Below are 18,125 nucleotides of genomic sequence, written 5' to 3'. Positions count from 1 at the left end.
ATTCACAGCTCAGACAGAATCCACTGCGGATTGGATGCGCAGTAAAATGGTGGGGATTTGCTCGCCAGCATAATGGAGTAAATCCCATTATGTACACAACGCTAACCCTTCCGCAAAAGTATATACAATATATGCATGAAAGTTACTAGTTATTATGTACACATCCAAGTAGGATTAGAGTAATGGAACCTATTCATGGCTTTCTTACTCCCTAAGCTAGTGCACACATCCTCACCATACTACTCTGTATCCAATCTGCAGTGGAGCCTGTTCCAGTAGTGAATCATCAACCAATCAGAGCCAAGAAAATTCCTATGTCGATCTTCACTAACGGATCATGCAACGGCCTGAAACTGTGCAGGAGTAGAATCCACTATTTTATGTACATAAGTGTGATGCATTTACATTTACAGTATTACTACACAGCATATGCACGCATATACAATATATATATATTGAAAACATTCTTTTTATAAATTATATCAAAATATTTTATTGTATGATAGATACACGATAGCTTCTGTGAATTGATTAATAACTTAATAGGTTTCTAAAACGATGTAGTACATTAAACAGAAAGAAACAACAAAATTCAAAGCATTTTAACAATTGTTATAATACATTCGGGACTAAAAATTCTATATACCTGAACAAATATTAATTAAATATTCGTTATTTTTGAAGCGTGTTTCATAGTTCAATGTATGTTCTGAAAAAGAAGATTGATATGCAGAAGACAACCGAGATTCATTGTTGTTCTTGTTTTATAAACAATTCTATAAATAACATGTCTTTTTCCAAATATGATGCCAGTCTGTCTCTAGTGTACAATCATTTGGTAAAATCAAATTAACTTTCTTCCATTTGTTTAAAATGCTTGTAATCACGGATATTAATTAACGATAGATTGGTACGATACACCAAAATATGTACAATACAGGAAACTGGTACTGTATATACGCAGAGCTTCCTTGATTCTGTAATCATAATCAATAATAATAACATTATAAAGAGAAATCATTCATTGTTAAGATATTCACTTTTCAACCTATCAAAGTCGAAACTACTATTGTTCTGCAAAGAAGTTACAGATTTGATTTTAAAAGGTCATATCTGGTTTTATTCGAAATTTTTTCATTCTTGGCACAATTGTTTAGCTTGTGAAGATCAATTTAACCCCTTGCACTACGACTCCTTTTACACAACGTTGATTAGCACTTATTTCTTCTTAATATTTTCCTTAATGGGACCAGATAATTTCTGTTTCTTGTATTGTCTTCATTTATTTCCGTTTCTAGACTTTGATAACAAAATAATTCAATCTTATTTTGATTTACAAGAAATGAATAATATTCATATTTGGCAGATGTTGCATGAAATTTTGATCATGAGTCCGACTCGTTGTTATAGTGTAAGGGGTTAAAAACAGTTGTGTACACTTGCATTCATGCTAGTTTACTTTCTCTTGCCTTAGTGTTAAGTGGATAACTAACGAAATTTAAAAATACTTTACTCACGGTTAACAAATCTTTTTATTTAACTTCATTTCAATCATATTCTGCGACACGCTTGTTACTTCCTTTTCATACACATTCAATGCTTTTAGCAGTTTCTGGTAGGGCTAAAATAAATATTTTCTCAGCAATATACTCTTAGAATAATTATACGCTACAGAAAGTTGGTGTATTACCTCAGAAAAAATACTATTTTCTTTGCTAGCTTTTTCTAATTCGTGTAAAAGTACTTCCAAAGTGTTGAACGGTAACCAGACTGCTGGAGACACGCACGTTAAAAACGATTCAAGGCCGAAATGTTCTTTACCATTCCCCAAGATCGCATGAATGTACTCTACTGCTAAATCGCTGGCTTCTACTATTCTTCCACTGTTCAGCATGAGACGTAAAAGTTCTGCAGCATTTCGTTTCTACAATACACAATAGCATCATTAGGCTACGATTTCTTTATCAATGTATTCAAATTACCTTGTAAGATATTAATAACCACTGGGGGATAAACGCCCCCTCTTGGAGCAGCTTTTTAGAAACTGCTTTATGCAATTCGCTGCATCTGTCCTTCTCGTGTTTCAGTGTTAGATACTGTAGCAATCTCCAGGCAGTATTTGTAATATTCGTATTGGAGAGACCAATGTCGAATATGTCGTTTTGAATGAGCCAATCCCAAGCATTCGAATCTTCTCTTCGACTTAACCGAATGCATTGCGAGGTAAGACTTTCGAGCACAGAGCTTTTATTAACTTTAAATTCATCGCACAAATGTAACGCCGACGTATATAAACCTATAGTTGATAAAATAATGATAAGTTCCGAAGGACCAGCATGTGCGACCATATGCAGTTCCGAATTAATTTTGGATATTTTCAATCTGGCATCCACTACATAGTATTCTTTCTTGATGTCGTTCAGTTCAAGAACTTCAATCTGCTTTTTTATTTTATAAGGAATGGTATCTTCGTTGCTTCCTTTCAGACAACTCTGTCTATCAAGATGACTCAAATCTTCCGTATAGTTCTGATCTATCACGGGTCTGACGATCCATCTGTATTTATCGGACACAAGATGTAACGCGTTGATACATGCCAACAAACATTGCGCTTGTCTCGACACTATGGCAACAGATTGTGACTCTTGACTCAAACGCATGGCCTGTTCATACATAACGGAGGCAGCTAAAACAAGTACATAGATACGCATGAGTCGATCGTTTAGACCAATCGCTATAAGGCTATTCGCATCATGTTACCTTTACGCATATTTCCCTTGTTTATATGGAAACTATACAGGAAATTATAATAGTTATTTTCCATAAGGTCCACGCTCCTGGCTCTGCCCTCCACTATTCTCTCAAGATCTTCGTACATATCCACATAGGGAAACGAGATCAAGTCTATGAGCTTCCGTCTCTCGAACAAAGTGACTACCAACTGTCTCAAACAGTCGACTTTACGAGCAGCGTCTGGGTTCGAATTTAAACAATTGTACGCTTTGGTGTGATGACCCAAGTTCAAATGTTGCGTGAATACTATAGAATGAAGCGTTGGTAAGTTAGGATCGTCCTTGTCGGCTATCAGTATAGCTGTTTCAGCGAGTTCAATAACACAATCGGCGGCATTATGTTCTTCAAATAGCTTGATTACTTTCAAATAATACTGAATTAATGAATTATTTTCTGTTTGTACACAGGTTTCGAGTAATGTGTCGGCTAAGAATTCATCAGTTAAAATCCCTCCGGAGGCTCGAAGGAAATGATCACAAGCTTTTTGTGCTTCTCCCATTTCCAATAAAGCAACCGCCAATATGAACTTCCTGGACGCGCTGTTCCATTCACACCACGTATTCAACAGTCGAACGTATTCTTGTACAAGCAAAAATTGGCAAGTGGACAAGAGCCATTCGGGGAAAATGAAATTTCCTGATCTCGGCCACCTATTTCAAATACAATTTTTATTATTAAGGAAACTAATGAGATTGTTTCAGTGAGTCCGAATATCGAAATATGATATACTAATATCGTAAAAAAAGGATACACCAATTGTGCGATTAGCGTAACATGTGTCAACATTCCATAATGCCATGGTATTAAGGTTGTTGCATCCAAATTTGTATGAGCTATTAAATTGTGAGCACATTTTGCACCACTATTTTGTATAAATAATTCCAACAACGATAAAGAACGGTGTTGTTTGAATCCTACGTTTCCTCTGGCATCCACAAGTTTTAATAACCCCAGACGTTGAATACTGGAATCTCTGTAAGCATTTGTTACATTTTCATATAAATTCAAATGAAGAGACGAAGAACTCTTTATATATTTCACTTACAACAATGATTGCGTCGGTGCTGGCACCGCTGTAGAATCGCAAATCCATAGTACAACGTAGTACGCTTGTGTTAAAGCTACTGTTCGCGGCACCAACGATGATTTGATAGAGTGTAATGACCGCGAGTCGAATAATTCTGGCCGTAATAGTATCATCTGTTGCAAAATCAACAGATTCCTGCAGATCGAAAACCTCAGTTGCGTTATTTGCGTTACGCTTTTGGATATTGCCGAAACTCCTAGTTGACTCCCGAAAAAATTATTTATATTCAGCAATATCTTGGACGCATCGTGGCCTTCGTTAAATTGTAGCTTATGCGGCTGTCCGAGATCGTACGTTAATGCTTCTAGTAACATGGCCATGGCACTGGACAGATCCCGGACATTCGATAGTCTCTGACAACTAGGATGGTTCATAATGATGTTACTAATAGAATCATCTGATTCAAGCAACAGCTTCGACAATATATCATCGATAATAGTGTCCGGACTTTTCAAATGGTACAATTCCTTCTTTATAAAGTTCTTTGTTTCTTCGGACATTTGCTCTTCCAATAATACCAATACGGACATTAATGTAATCAGATCCTGGCATATATCTTCGTTCTGTGATAAAACAGGCGTTGTTCTGAACCGCGATACACAGCAATTTTCATTACAGAACATTAAATATTCCAGTGCTTCCGTCGGTCTTAAAAGCGAGAATGATGACTTTTTAAGTAGAACTATCCCGTAAACGTCAGGCAATAATAATAGTCCCACAGGTCTGGTACTATTGGCGTGATATTGTACGACACAAGAATAAAATCTCGACCAACAACGATTTGCTATTTCCAAGTAATCTCGATCGATTAATTCAAAATCCATTACTTCGGCTTTGATTTCATCTTCTACCGCGATACAGACACGACCTTTCAACTCAATAGCAGAAAGAACGCTGTCGTCTGTACATCTTCCGTAAACTTGTTTTTTATTAGATCTTCTTCGAGCATGAATATTCTGTTTCGATCTTCTGTAAATATCCCATGCTTTCGTGATGTCAGACAAAGAAAACTGTCCAGGTTGAAATATATAATTAATATACGCCCGTCTTGGATTAGTGTCGGGATCACTAACAACATATTCTCTATCAGGCGTTTGTTCAAGAACTGTTGTTTCCCATTCAGAATTAACACGTGCACCATTCAATGACAGCTGTGCATGCGTTACTTCGACGGTATCCATGTCGGTAGTTCTCCATACTGCCCACAATCGTGTAGTTGTAAATGAAAAATCGACTAAATGTTGCTGTGAACATAGGAAAGTGAGTTATGATATGTTGTCATAGAGTTACCACGTATACTTACATCTTGTGCGAATCTTGTACACAGCCTTGTAAACTTGAATACGCCATTTTCCAAAACAGGCTTCAGAATACTAAACTCGCATCTAGTTGTAAATTTTAAAAATGTTCCCAAGTATAGTTCATTATTAGATCCTAGTACTTTTCTCAATAAATGACCTTGTGCTCCTTGGGATGCTACACGATTGTCGATCGACGCATCGGTTACAGCTACACATTGAGCTTTATTACAGGACCACATTCGGATGTTACCGTCGCGGCACAAGGCAAACAGGTATGTATCATTTCCACAACTGTGTATCACCAAAGACATAGCCATATGGGCTTCAATGCTACGAATTCTGAAAGCAGTTGCTATGCCACTGAGGAACCTTGGCACAATAGAATCCTCCTTTAATTCACTGGCATGGACAACACCAGTTTTGATGTCTAGCCTGAGCAGAAGTATGACTCCAGAATTGTATGCAAGTGCAAATAATGCATCTTGTGGTGCTATGTACCATGAAGCGGCAGCATGTGGCACCGGAGAATCTATAGGAGGGTATCAAATAATTTATGAATAAGTATAACATTCTGAATACTTGATTACATTTTTTTAACTAACTTGTTGTTCCTGCATTTGTAATAACATAAAACATATGAGGATCCTCTTTGACTTTTTTAACATTTTGACCAGAGGCTTCACTGAATATCGATTGTACACCTAGATCCTTGTACGTACTAAGCTCCTTTGGAAAATAAATTTATCATTGAAATTATTATGTTCGATATAATATCTGTATCAAACTCTATTATGTTACTTACGTTTTTGTAGATTCTTTCTGGGTGAGGAAAAGATAACTTGTGTATACTGGAAACAGTTGCTATCAATATGATAACAAAATTGTCTTGTTCATGTATTGAAATACCATCCAGGATTGGCGTATCTGTAAACTTGTACCTTATTCTACAGTTAACCAAATTAATGTCTAAACTTTGTTCAACCAACTCAAGAACATCGTGAGAGATGCGCCAGTAAATAAACCGATTACGCGTGTAGTACTTTGAACAATCTTTGTATGAATAACCTCCAGCTCTTTCTGGCACCTTAATGTCTTGCAAGGTACTTTGGCTCCCTCCTATAATAAACAAAACGACACATATATTAATATTGATAATAGTTAGTTTGTTGAAATCTAAGCCATCCCATATATTTTACAAGTAAAATAAACTAAAATTAAAATCTGAATTTCGCGAACGGGTAAAAATTTAATCTTATAATGTTCAACATTGTACGGGGCAGAGACCGCTTAAAAAATTCTGAAAACTTCACGTGTTTCCCAAAGATTTTCGTTTATTCGAAAGGCCTGAAAAGGTTATGGTCACGCACCTGTGTTTAATGTAATTTCGTTCCATTTTTCTGGCACCGTTTGATCAGGCACAACTTCTCGATAACCAAGTGGAAATTCTTCCATTTTCCAGTTTACTTTGAAAATAAACACTCTATGTATCTAGTTATCAATTTACATTACAATGCCGCTTGAAATTTTAGTACGTATCGAACGTTTATGTTGTGCTTCGTGCGGCTCGTTTTGGCGCCCTCGATCCTCAACATAACCTCAATCTAAATTACTCAGATTCGTCAATGCACAAGGCATAAAAATTCGGGACGCGCGCGATGATTCTATGTATTCAATAAATTGGTCTGACTCGATTATCAAATAAAATGTACGTATGAATGAAAAAGATTAAGGAAAATCAATTCTCGCCTAATACAAATACCTACATAGACAAATTTAAAATGCTCAATGTATGCATATTTTTCATAGTGCTAAGCAAGATTTAACAAACAAGTTACATTTACTTTATCGATTATACATATATATTAGTAGTGAAAGACAGAGTATGAATAAAAGAGTTGTTACGGCATTTTACTTGATATTGAATATATTGTTCTCAATTGTAATTGTACTGTTGAATAAATGGCTGTACGTCCACACAAACTTTCCAAACATAACATTGTCTATGATACACTTTCTCATTACCTTCGTGGGATTGATAATCTGTGAGAAATTTGATGTATTTTGTATAAAAGATGTAGCCATCAAGGAAATGTTATGGATTGCCATTACTTTTTGCGGATTTGTGGTACTTACAAACTTAAGCCTGGCATATAATACAGTTGGCACTTACCAAGTGGCTAAAATGTTAACAACGCCTTGCGTGATAATACTGCAAATAATGTTCTACAAAAAACATTGTAGCATACTTGTTAAATTAACACTAATCCCAATTATATTAGGTGTAATAGTAAATTTTTATTACGACATACAATTTAATATTGTTGGAACTATTTATGCAACTATGGGAGTGCTTGTAACATCTTTATACCAAGTGGTGGGATATATTTGTTATATCTCTTAAGAAGTTTAATTTTAACATATTGATATTTTGAACTTTCATTTATAGATGCTGAATTCAAAACAGAAAGAATTTGACATGGATCCAATGCAATTATTATATTACCAAGCACCTTTGTCTGCTATTCTGTTAGTTCTTGTTATACCATTCCTAGAGCCTGTGGAGCAAACATTTGCAAAAAGCTGGTCATCTCTAGACCTAGTATGTTAATGTTTAACAATACTATCATAGAATATCAAAGAAGAAGAAGACTGCATATTTTATTTCCAGATTATGGTTGTACTATCAGGCGTTGTAGCATTTTTTGTTAATTTAACTTCCTATTGGATAATAGGAAAAACTTCACCATTAACGTATCCTTTTCTAATATTACATAAAACAGACGACTTCTAAATACATTGTTATTCCTTATTGGCAATTTTTACAGTTACAACATGGTTGGACATTCAAAGTTTTGTTTGTTACTTCTAGGAGGATCGTTAATTTTTCATGAAACATTAGCCATAAATCAAGTAATTGGTATAACATCAACATTAGTTGGAATTATTTTGTACGCTCAGATTAAAGTGAGTATAATAAATAAATGATTCCTAATTACATGGAAGCATGAAAAATCATTATGTTTAAAACAACGGAATTTTTAGATGAAAGATTTTCAAATTGTCACAATGGAAGAAGAAGAAAAGAAGCCATTGCACAAAGTATAATTTTCTATAAAAGCTTGTAACAATGCAATAAAAAAGAAAAAAGTACAATTATTCTAGTCTTTTAATATTTTAATCAATCGGAAGCGTACTAAATAAGTTTTTCAATGAACGTGTTACTTATAAATAGATAATAAATTATTATAAGTAAAAATAAACGCGATAAAGAATGGCAAAAGGGGGTCACACGGTCACACCTAGGGCTAAGTAGTAAGGTACAAATTGCTGAGTGTAAACTTAATTCAAATATTTTCCCAGGTGTATCGGACCCAATGGAATGATTTTTCAAGCGCTCTTATATACAAACTATGAACCGATTCAAACACTTTCGAGAAAAAGATAAGTATGTTAGACATCTATCGGCAAGGAAAGGTACAAAGTAGTCTTCATACAGCTACCTATGTATAATCTGTATATGTATATTTATGCTAAACTTTATAGATTAACTAAACATTTTTATTGATATATAAGCATATTGAGCCGCATACGAAAGGAAAGTTTTACATCGTATTTAAATTTGAATTTTGTTTCAAAACGAAACTTGTTTCTATGGCTACGCAGTGATTTAAGTGGGGATAGGAGTTTTATCAATCAAACTATGTAGTCTGTAAGATGCCCGACGTCGCTTGATATACCGAAGCATTCCTGTTCTACGTAGCATATTCTTGATTTTGTTGGATTTACGATTGTGAAAAAGAATGAAGATTGAGGAAGTAAAAAGTACTGCGAAAACTCAAAGAATTTCAGCTCATACTCACATAAAAGGTCTGGGTCTTGACGAAAATGGAATTGCGATACAATCAGCGGCCGGCCTTGTTGGTCAGGAAATGGCTCGTGAGGTTAGAATACTTTAGATTCTTCATGTGTTTACAAGTACTTACTCTGTATCAACCTAGTGTATTAAAAGAATAATTATAATTCAGATTATAATAAGAAACATTTCAGGCTGCCGGGATAGTGGTTGACATGATAAAGTCAAAGAAAATGGCAGGCAGAGCTATATTATTAGCTGGACCGCCTGGTACAGGAAAGACTGCTATAGCACTTGCTATTGCTCAAGAATTGGGTAACAAAGTACCATTCTGTCCTATGGTGGGCTCAGAAGTCTTTAGTTCTGAAATTAAAAAAACGGAAGTGCTAATGGAGAACTTTAGACGAGCTATAGGCCTCAGAATCAAAGAAACTAAAGAAGTATACGAAGGGGAGGTTACAGAATTAACTCCGGTTGAAACAGAAAATCCAATGGGTGGATATGGGAAGACTGTATCTCATGTCGTTATTGGATTAAAAACTGCTAAAGGTACAAAACAGTTGAAGCTGGATCCTTCTATATATGAGTCTCTACAGAAAGAGAAGGTGGAGACAGGAGATGTAATTTACATTGAAGCAAACAGTGGTGCTGTAAAAAGACAGGGTAGAAGTGATAATTTTGCTACTGAATTTGATTTGGAGGCAGAAGAATATGTTCCACTGCCTAAAGGCGATGTACATAAGAAAAAGGAAGTTATTCAAGATGTAACACTACATGATTTAGATGTTGCTAACGCAAAGCCACAAGGTGGGCAGGATATTATGTCCATGATGGGACAGTTAATGAAACCTAAAAAAACAGAAATTACAGGTAAACACATTTTAATTTAAATTTAATCAGTTTGAAACAATATTTCAAAAGGTGTTCAATTTTATGTGGAATGGCTCCATTGAGATATAATTCTATCGAAATGTCTGATTACAGATAAACTGCGTAAAGAAATTAACAAAGTAGTAAACAAGTATATAGACCAAGGAATTTCGGAACTAGTGCCAGGAGTTTTGTTTATAGATGAAGTACACATGTTGGATATAGAAACATTTACCTATCTTCATCGTGCTCTAGAAAGTGCTATTGCTCCAATAGTAATTTTTGCTACAAATAGAGGACGCTGCGTAGTTAGAGGGACAGAAGATATTTTATCTCCACATGGAGTACCTCTTGATCTTTTAGATAGATTACTTATTATACGAACGCTTCCATACTCTAGAATGGAAATAGAACAAATAGTTAAGTTAAGGGCAACAACAGAAGGATTGCAAATTGAAGATGAAGCTCTGACTACCTTGGGCGAGCTAGGTACTAAAACAACACTTAGATATGTAGTACAACTTTTAACACCAGCTGCATTAACAGCAAAAGTAAATGAGAGAACAGTTATTAAGAAAGAAGATATCGAAGAGGTACGCTCACTTTTCTTAGATGCAAAGTCTTCTGCTATAATCCTAACGCAAAATAAAGATAAATTTATGAAATGAACTTGTTCGTTCGATTGTTTATATTTAGCGATGTATTTTTTAATTGAATCTTAAATGTAAAGTTTCATTAGATTGTAAACAATAACAATAAATTTAAATAAAAGTAAATTTTGTAATATATGGATTGTACATTTTTAATATAATTTTTTAAAACTATAAATAACAACACTACTTTATGAATAGAAAGTTCAGGATATGGAATACATGTGCGAAGGTAGTTTCCCAATATGGTTTAAGATATACATATATGTATGTGTATGGTGAGTAAGGGGTTACAAAAGTTCAAATTGTAATCAAGAGTTATGACATCAGTAAATGATAGGTCTTGCGGTATAAAATCTTCCTCTACTCGGACTTGCTATTTAGTTTTCAGAAGTCTAAGTGGTTACAGTATCCAGTTTATATTTTTAATATAAACTCTAATATATCTTTAATATAAACTCTATAAATTTAACATCTTTTCGAAAGCACAATGGTCCGTATGTTGGAAATCGCGAAGTGTACAACATTGCTAGGTAAATGTAAAATGCTTCAACAATCTTGTGGTTTGGTTTCAAGTCATGTAGGATCAGGAACTATTGATAAACTGCTACCTCGAAAGGATGAATTTCAATGTAGACATATTGGTCCGCGAGAAGAAGAACAATTGCACATGCTGGAAACCATTGGTTTTAAGGTATATTAAAAATATTATAAATTAAAATTTCTGGTTACTTATACTAATTTCAATAATTTTACAGAGTCTCGAAGAATTAACGAAAGCAGCGATACCAGAGAAAATTTTGTACAATGGGGATTTAAAAATCGATCCAGCAGTCAGTAAGTAAACTGAAATGACTGAAGTGTAAGAATTTTATTCAGGAACGTGACAAGTCACGAGACCGTTGATAAGTAACACACGACAAGTGATAACCCTTTAACACTGAAACATATCCGCCAGAGTAAGAGCAACGTGGAAATATCAATTGTTTTGTATAAATAGGATAAATGAGAACTTCTTTTATTTGTTATCACCAAATAACATACATATATTCCACTATATGTATACATGAAGTCCATTTTTCTATACGCTTGTTCCCTGATTCAACAATTATTATCTTGGCGTGACAGATTTTCTATAAAACTAATGTATTTCAGCTGAATATGAATTACTGAAAAGGGTCACGAAAATCTCTACAAAGAATGAAGTGTGGCGTACCTATATAGGCATGGGCTATCACAATTGCTGTGTTCCTCACACTATTATGAGAAATATATTTGAAAATCCAGGATGGTAAGGAACCACTACATATATATATGTATATATAACATAATAATGTCTACTAATGCATAGGACAACACAGTACACTCCATATCAGCCTGAAATTTCTCAGGGCAGACTCGAAGGTCTATTAAATTATCAAACAATGATATGCGACTTGACTGGCATGGAAGTAGCGAACGCGTCGCTATTGGACGAAGGCACGGCAGCAGCGGAAGCATTGGCTCTTGCACATAGGAGTAACAAGAGGAAGAGATTGTTTGTTTCCGATGTTGTCCATCCTCAAACGATCAGCGTAATTGCTACACGTGCTGCTTCGTTAGGTCTCTCTGTGGAAGTCGGAGACGTATTCCAAGTTGATACTAGTACGAAGGATATTGCTGGGATTCTTGTACAATATCCTGATACAACAGGATCCATTCGCTCGTACGAGAATGTGACGAAAAAAGCACACGCTGACGGGGTACGTGTTCCGTGAAACAAAAAAATTTGTAATTAGATTCCATAATGTATTAGATTACATTACAGACGCTGGTATGCACTGCTACCGACTTGTTAGCGTTGGCCATTCTTCAGCCTCCTAGCGAATTTGGAGCAGATATTTGTATCGGTACAAGTCAACGATTCGGCGTGCCATTAGGATATGGGGGTCCTCATGCAGGATTTTTTGCGTGTCGACAAAAGTTGGTGCGCTTAATGCCAGGTAGAATGATTGGTGTCACCAAAGATTCGGCGGGCAAAGATGCATATCGTTTAGCCCTTCAAACGCGCGAACAGCATATCAGAAGAGATAGAGCTACCAGCAATATTTGCACCGCACAAGCATTGCTGGCAAATATGTCTGCAATGTATGCGGTCTACCACGGACCCGAGGGTATCAAGAATATAGCAAATCTAGTACACAATTTGACTTTGTACCTTGCCAAAGGTCTAATGGACGCAGGCAATAAGATAGACAACGAATATTTCTTCGACACCATTAAGATACTGCCGAAGCTACCTGTAGACGTTATAAAACGTAACGCGACTTCACACAAAATTAACTTTCGGTAGTCAATGCTGATAGATCATTCTCAAATCACTTCAGCGTAACGAGATATACAGAGGGACTTTTTTTCTTATTCCAGATATTACAAAGACGGCGTTGGGATATCCTTAGACGAAACTACAACTGTACAAGACATAAATGATATATTCAAAGTATTTGGTATGGAGACAACGATTGAAGACTCCTATAAAAATGAGTCTTGTATGGACAGAAACTTAAATAGATCCTGTTTCGCTCGTACTACGCCGTATTTGCAACATCCAGTGTTCAACAGCCACCGTTCTGAAACAAGAATAGTTCGATACATGAAGTCCTTGGAAAACAAAGATGTGTCTTTGGTACACAGCATGATTCCCCTGGTAAATATGAAACACATACATATTAATAATATGCATAGGTAATGCAAAGATGTAATGCTTGTAAGGTATCAAATTTCTTGACAGGGATCCTGCACGATGAAGCTGAATTCTACTACGGAAATGATGCCTTGCAGTTTACCAGGATTTACAGACATTCATCCCTTTGTTCCTATTGAACAGGCCAAAGGATATCAAGAGTTATTCGCTGAACTGGAGCGAGATCTGTGCGCTATAACTGGTTATGATAACATAAGTTTTCAGCCAAACAGCGGCGCACAAGGAGAATACGCTGGCCTGAGAGCCATACAATGTTATCATGAATCTAGACAGGAGAAGCATCGACAAGTATGTTTGATTCCTATTTCTGCACACGGCACGAATCCCGCCTCTGCCCAGATGGCCGGTATGCAAGTGAAACCGATTCTGGTACAGAAGGACGGTTCCGTCGATGTGACACACTTGAGGGAGATGATCGATAAATACCAAGACATGTTGTCCTGTTTAATGATAACGTATCCTTCGACTAATGGTGTCTTCGAGGAAACGATCGGTGATATTTGTGACATGGTTCACCGTGCTGGCGGTCAGGTATACCTGGACGGAGCCAACATGAATGCACAGGTGGGTTTGTGCCGTCCAGGTGACTACGGTAGCGACGTGTCACACTTAAATCTGCATAAAACTTTCTGTATACCCCACGGAGGTGGTGGTCCGGGCATGGGACCTATCGGAGTGTAAGTTAAACTACAAAACTTTTCAGTAAATATTTTAATAAAAATTGATAAAGAACTTGTTTTTGCAGTAAACGACACCTTGCACCGTTTCTTCCAAACCATCCAGTAATCGACTGCACGAGTAATGTCAAGAACAATAATGGAAAACAACAATCTGGCACGGTATCTGCTGCTCCATTCGGTTCATCGGCCATCTTGCCAATCTCCTGGGCCTACATCAAGATGATGGGTCCTAAGGGATTAAGGAAAGCCACACAAGTTGCGATTCTAAATGCGAATTATATGAGCAAGCGGTTAGAAAACTTCTATAACACTTTGTACAGAGGCAAAACGGAATTGGTTGCTCATGAATTTATCTTGGACGTAAGAAATTTTAAAAAGACCGCAAACATTGAGGCTATTGATATCGCGAAGAGACTGATGGATTACGGTTTTCATGCTCCCACAATGAGTTGGCCTGTCACGGGTACATTGATGATCGAACCAACCGAATCCGAGGATAAGGAAGAACTGGATAGATTTTGTGACGCTCTTATCTGTATGATTATTAATTTGCACAACTCGATGGTCTTCATATTTTGATTTTGTGGATCCTTTTACAGCCATACGACACGAGATCAATGACATTGAAAATGGGAAATTAGACATTGCCAATAATCCATTGAAAATGGCACCGCATACTCAGGAGCAAGTGATATCGAGTACATGGGATCGGCCTTATTCTCGAGAAGTAGCTGCGTACCCGGTTGTGAGTAAAACATATGTTTGAAATTTAAATCGAAGAACTATTACAATCTAAACAACTTACTTGGGTTTCAGCCATTCGTGAAAGGAAATAAAATTTGGCCAAGCGTGGGAAGAATAGATGATATATATGGTGACAAGAATCTATTCTGCACATGTCCTCCTATTCTCAGAGATGCAGAATAAATTCTACAAATTCATAACGAATAACTATGTATAGTTAATTATAGTGGAACTATTTAAATATTTATTGTAATTTCTGTACAAATGTATATGTGTTCATGTAGAATATGATATAATTTATGTATAAGTAAATAAAATTCAACAAAAACGAAAAAAGAAGAGATTATTTCATTTAACCAACGTTAACGTAATATTTTTTCTAATTAATTCAATGACGCAGAATAAGATTGCTACGTCGGCGTAGTACATTCAATAAATATACAATTTAAATTTGATTTGATTGAATTGTACCATATTTACAGTATGATTATTAGAGAGATCAGATTCTTCTCTAGATACTTAACATATACATCATCATTATAAACCGGGCATAAGATATGCTATATTGTCGAGCATTTGCGAAAGTGTCTCGTGTTTAGCACCGTTCGTTTCCGGTACTTGTTGCGTTAAACAGATCAATGGACCCAACGCGCAAAGTAATGAATCCAGGAGGACCGATAGACTGCCGGACACTGCAATTTGTCCATCGTGTTCTTTAAGACGCTCGCCGATGATTGTTAAACTTTCACCAAGCAATTTTAGATGGGCGGCAACATCGATGGGTTGCGTTCCGACTACTTTGTACATCCCTGTACCAATCAACGGCTCGTTAACCAGATCTTTTCCAGATCGATTCGATGGCGGGGATACTGGAACATTCCCTACCACGGATGGTAAACCCAGTTGAATTGTTTTTTTCGAGGTAGCTGGTTTTTGCTCTTTTCCATTACCTGCAATAAAATAAAGACCAACGATAATTGTAAAAAACCGCATGGTTATTATATATCTCAAAACTGTTCAGTGATTCGTCTACTTCTAAACGAGATGCATGCATACCAAACAAATAATAATGAAACATCTACCACAGAATTTATAGGCATAAAAAAACAATATTTAGTATTCCGATCAAGTTTTTACTAATACGCGTGCACGAGAAGCAAATTAAGATGAACAAACTCTACCGCATGACTTTAGTGGCATACTCGTGAAAGTGTTGTATACATGAGTAGAACCAACAAACCCACCAATTTTATTAATGAACTTTTTTCGCGAAGCGGGCGCTGGCATTTTCCAAACAGGCTCATCTTTACTCGCTGGTAAAGAATGAGGCTTCGCCGCCAACCGTATTGCGCGTCTGCGCCAGTTATATTTTTCCAGATTCGGCACTGTAGCCCACAGTTCTCCTAACCGTTTTGAAATTGCTGCAAAATCTACAAAAAGCAATGTTTTACCAATAACATTAGCTTTTTCTCCGGGTTTAACTGTTACACAATGTGTCTATTTTAACTCGACTCATTAAATCGTTTTAGAAGAAACTGAAACTATATTTTCATTCTCTTCTAAGAAATTTTCGTAAGTCAAATTAAAGTGGATATACGTATAGAGAAAGAAATTAAGCTTATAATTATATACCCATATATGGACATTGCTCTAATAATTCTTGTCTAATTCCTTTAGCCCATAACATGTAAGCGGTGAATCTTGTTTTCTGAAAACATTATTCAATTGTAAGACAATTTTCTCTTAGTAACATTGTCATTTGTACATACCCCTTTGTCTTTTCTTTGTGCCTTCATTCTGCCTATTATCTTGCCATCTTTGATAATTAACTTTTTCTTACATTTCTCAAGCATGTATAAGCTATTCGCTTGCGAGGGTGTTGTTTCTTGGCCAGGTGGCTCCAGTTTTCTAAAACCTGCTTCTCTATCGTCTATCATAAGTGGATCTACATCATCGTCGCTTCCAGAGTCCATACTGTATCTCTCATCTTCATTTAATCCAGATGGATCATCCGACTCCGACTCCGAAATTTGCCCCTCATTATCCGATAAGGTTTCATCCTTAATTCTTTGTTGACCAGTATTGGAACTGGAATTGGAATTCTTTCTCTGTCTTCCACCACTTGCATGTATTGGTTGACTGTGTGCCACGGATTCTGAATCATATCTGTCCAACAATTGCTGACGTTGTAAGTGTTGAGCTTTCTGCCGTTTGTACTTGTTGTCCGTAAAATCATCTGGTGATTCAAAGTCAACCAGCTTGGAGGATTTCTTTCTCACACGGCCACTGCGGGAAATACCAGTGACCTCTAGATCTGAAATATAAAGCCAACTGCACCTTGCCAAGAAAGAGAAAAGGTCCAAAATACTTTGCAACACAGCTATCTACCACTCTCACATTGATCAACAACTCAATTATCACTTTATACCTACGCAACGTACTGGAACATACTATACATCAAATGTAAATGGGTATTAAAACATAGTTTACTACATATTCCACCTCTCATTACTTTTGTTAAACTCAATGAATCTTTTAACTGATTAATTAAATCTCGTGAACGCGTATAACGTATGAATAAAAATATCTCCATTGTGAAATGTAAACAGAAGATTCCCCCTGAACAGAATTAGAGCATGTGCAAATATCTAAAAGTAATTCGAGATTGACAAAACAAATATTGTGATCTACTCAATAATATAATAATATTATTAATTAAACGTTGTTATTCGAACGTAGAAATTTGATTTAGAAAATTTTGTAATTGTTTAAGAATCTAACCTCGAATGAATTGTATTTGTGATTAGTTCAACGATTCTCCGCTACGAAGAAAAGCGCTGAAAACCAAAAGTTAAGCAGCTTCGACTAAAATATCGCCAAGAAAAACGACAAATTAGCACATACGCGCGCAAATCATGCGAAATATTGCAAGCGGACACGAGCAATACAAGCAAGTGTTCTACGAAATGTCTTTCCTTATAAAATAAATGCTGATCTCACCGTCACTTTTCTGACGTTTCGGTGTCACGAACATATCCATAGCGTTGCTTTGTTGTTCCGTGATGAGCTTCTTGCGCCGCGGCGTCTTCTCGTATCTTGCGTGTTTATAAACACTGGTTTGCATCACGTAACAAGTTCACTTCTTTTTTCCGTGCTACACTCATCTGATCATTCCGATCTCATTTTCTGTGACCATTTTTCACGACTAATCCTTGTTTCGTGGTCAAGTAATCCTGTTTTAATTCTATGACGTTTTTAAAAACAACTGTTGCAAACAAAACCAGAATGCACTGGTGTGCAACTCGTATATACTACGCATTCATAACTTACCGCGGGAAATTTGAACATTCGCTTATCAAGTCGCATTATTTGTATAATTGTATTCCACAAATTATTTTTGCAAA

The 18,125-nt window shown here is 36.1% G+C and overlaps 5 protein-coding genes across 7 annotated transcripts; 3 read left to right on the top strand and 2 right to left on the bottom strand.

Annotated features, from left to right (window-relative positions):
* Positions 1-839: 839 nt before the first annotated feature.
* Nup160 (nuclear pore complex protein Nup160) lies at positions 840-6,728 on the bottom strand. Its single transcript, XM_078185200.1, has 11 exons — positions 6,549-6,728; positions 5,984-6,297; positions 5,784-5,907; positions 5,184-5,710; positions 3,839-5,124; positions 3,545-3,766; positions 2,761-3,443; positions 1,983-2,686; positions 1,691-1,924; positions 1,518-1,621; positions 840-977 (listed from the first exon to the last, which is right to left on the bottom strand). Exons 1-10 carry the CDS (start codon positions 6,631-6,633, stop codon positions 1,520-1,522), a joined length of 4,281 nt encoding a protein of 1,426 aa, XP_078041326.1. The 5' UTR covers positions 6,634-6,728; the 3' UTR covers positions 840-977; positions 1,518-1,519.
* A 33-nt stretch (positions 6,729-6,761) lies between these two features.
* On the top strand, positions 6,762-8,547 carry LOC144472268 (solute carrier family 35 member E3-like). Of its 2 annotated transcripts, XM_078185203.1 has the most exons (6): positions 6,815-6,886; positions 7,461-7,555; positions 7,628-7,780; positions 7,850-7,932; positions 8,007-8,145; positions 8,224-8,547. In XM_078185203.1, exons 2-6 carry the CDS (start codon positions 7,523-7,525, stop codon positions 8,284-8,286), a joined length of 471 nt encoding a protein of 156 aa, XP_078041329.1. In that variant the 5' UTR covers positions 6,815-6,886; positions 7,461-7,522; the 3' UTR covers positions 8,287-8,547. The 2 variants fall into 2 exon arrangements, with proteins under 2 accessions (XP_078041328.1, XP_078041329.1); XM_078185202.1 differs by having other exon boundaries at positions 6,762-7,555.
* A 288-nt stretch (positions 8,548-8,835) lies between these two features.
* Pont (RuvB-like helicase pontin) lies at positions 8,836-10,690 on the top strand. Its single transcript, XM_078185201.1, has 3 exons — positions 8,836-9,122; positions 9,229-9,904; positions 10,019-10,690. Exons 1-3 carry the CDS (start codon positions 8,982-8,984, stop codon positions 10,570-10,572), a joined length of 1,371 nt encoding a protein of 456 aa, XP_078041327.1. The 5' UTR covers positions 8,836-8,981; the 3' UTR covers positions 10,573-10,690.
* Positions 10,691-10,810: 120 nt separating this feature from the next.
* On the top strand, positions 10,811-15,046 carry LOC144473675 (glycine dehydrogenase (decarboxylating), mitochondrial). Its single transcript, XM_078187769.1, has 10 exons — positions 10,811-11,248; positions 11,313-11,391; positions 11,710-11,845; positions 11,906-12,296; positions 12,362-12,882; positions 12,961-13,240; positions 13,325-13,974; positions 14,043-14,512; positions 14,577-14,722; positions 14,794-15,046. The coding sequence occupies exons 1-10, from the start codon at positions 11,045-11,047 to the stop codon at positions 14,902-14,904; spliced, it is 2,988 nt and encodes a 995-aa protein (XP_078043895.1). The 5' UTR covers positions 10,811-11,044; the 3' UTR covers positions 14,905-15,046.
* On the bottom strand, positions 14,944-17,999 carry LOC144473678 (uncharacterized). 2 transcript variants are annotated; one of them, XM_078187773.1, is made up of 5 exons: positions 17,722-17,999; positions 16,491-17,035; positions 16,354-16,429; positions 15,966-16,151; positions 14,944-15,671 (listed from the first exon to the last, which is right to left on the bottom strand). In XM_078187773.1, the coding sequence occupies exons 1-5, from the start codon at positions 17,843-17,845 to the stop codon at positions 15,259-15,261; spliced, it is 1,344 nt and encodes a 447-aa protein (XP_078043899.1). In that variant the 5' UTR covers positions 17,846-17,999; the 3' UTR covers positions 14,944-15,258. The 2 variants fall into 2 exon arrangements, with proteins under 2 accessions (XP_078043899.1, XP_078043900.1); XM_078187774.1 differs by having other exon boundaries at positions 16,491-17,029.
* Positions 18,000-18,125: the final 126 nt, after the last annotated feature.

The sequence above is a fragment of the Augochlora pura genome, chromosome 7 (assembly GCF_028453695.1).
Source record: "Augochlora pura isolate Apur16 chromosome 7, APUR_v2.2.1, whole genome shotgun sequence".
Classification (NCBI taxonomy): Eukaryota; Metazoa; Arthropoda; class Insecta; order Hymenoptera; family Halictidae; genus Augochlora; species Augochlora pura.
The sequence above is the reverse complement of the archived record's forward strand: the minus strand, read 5'-3'. Positions and strand labels throughout refer to the sequence as shown.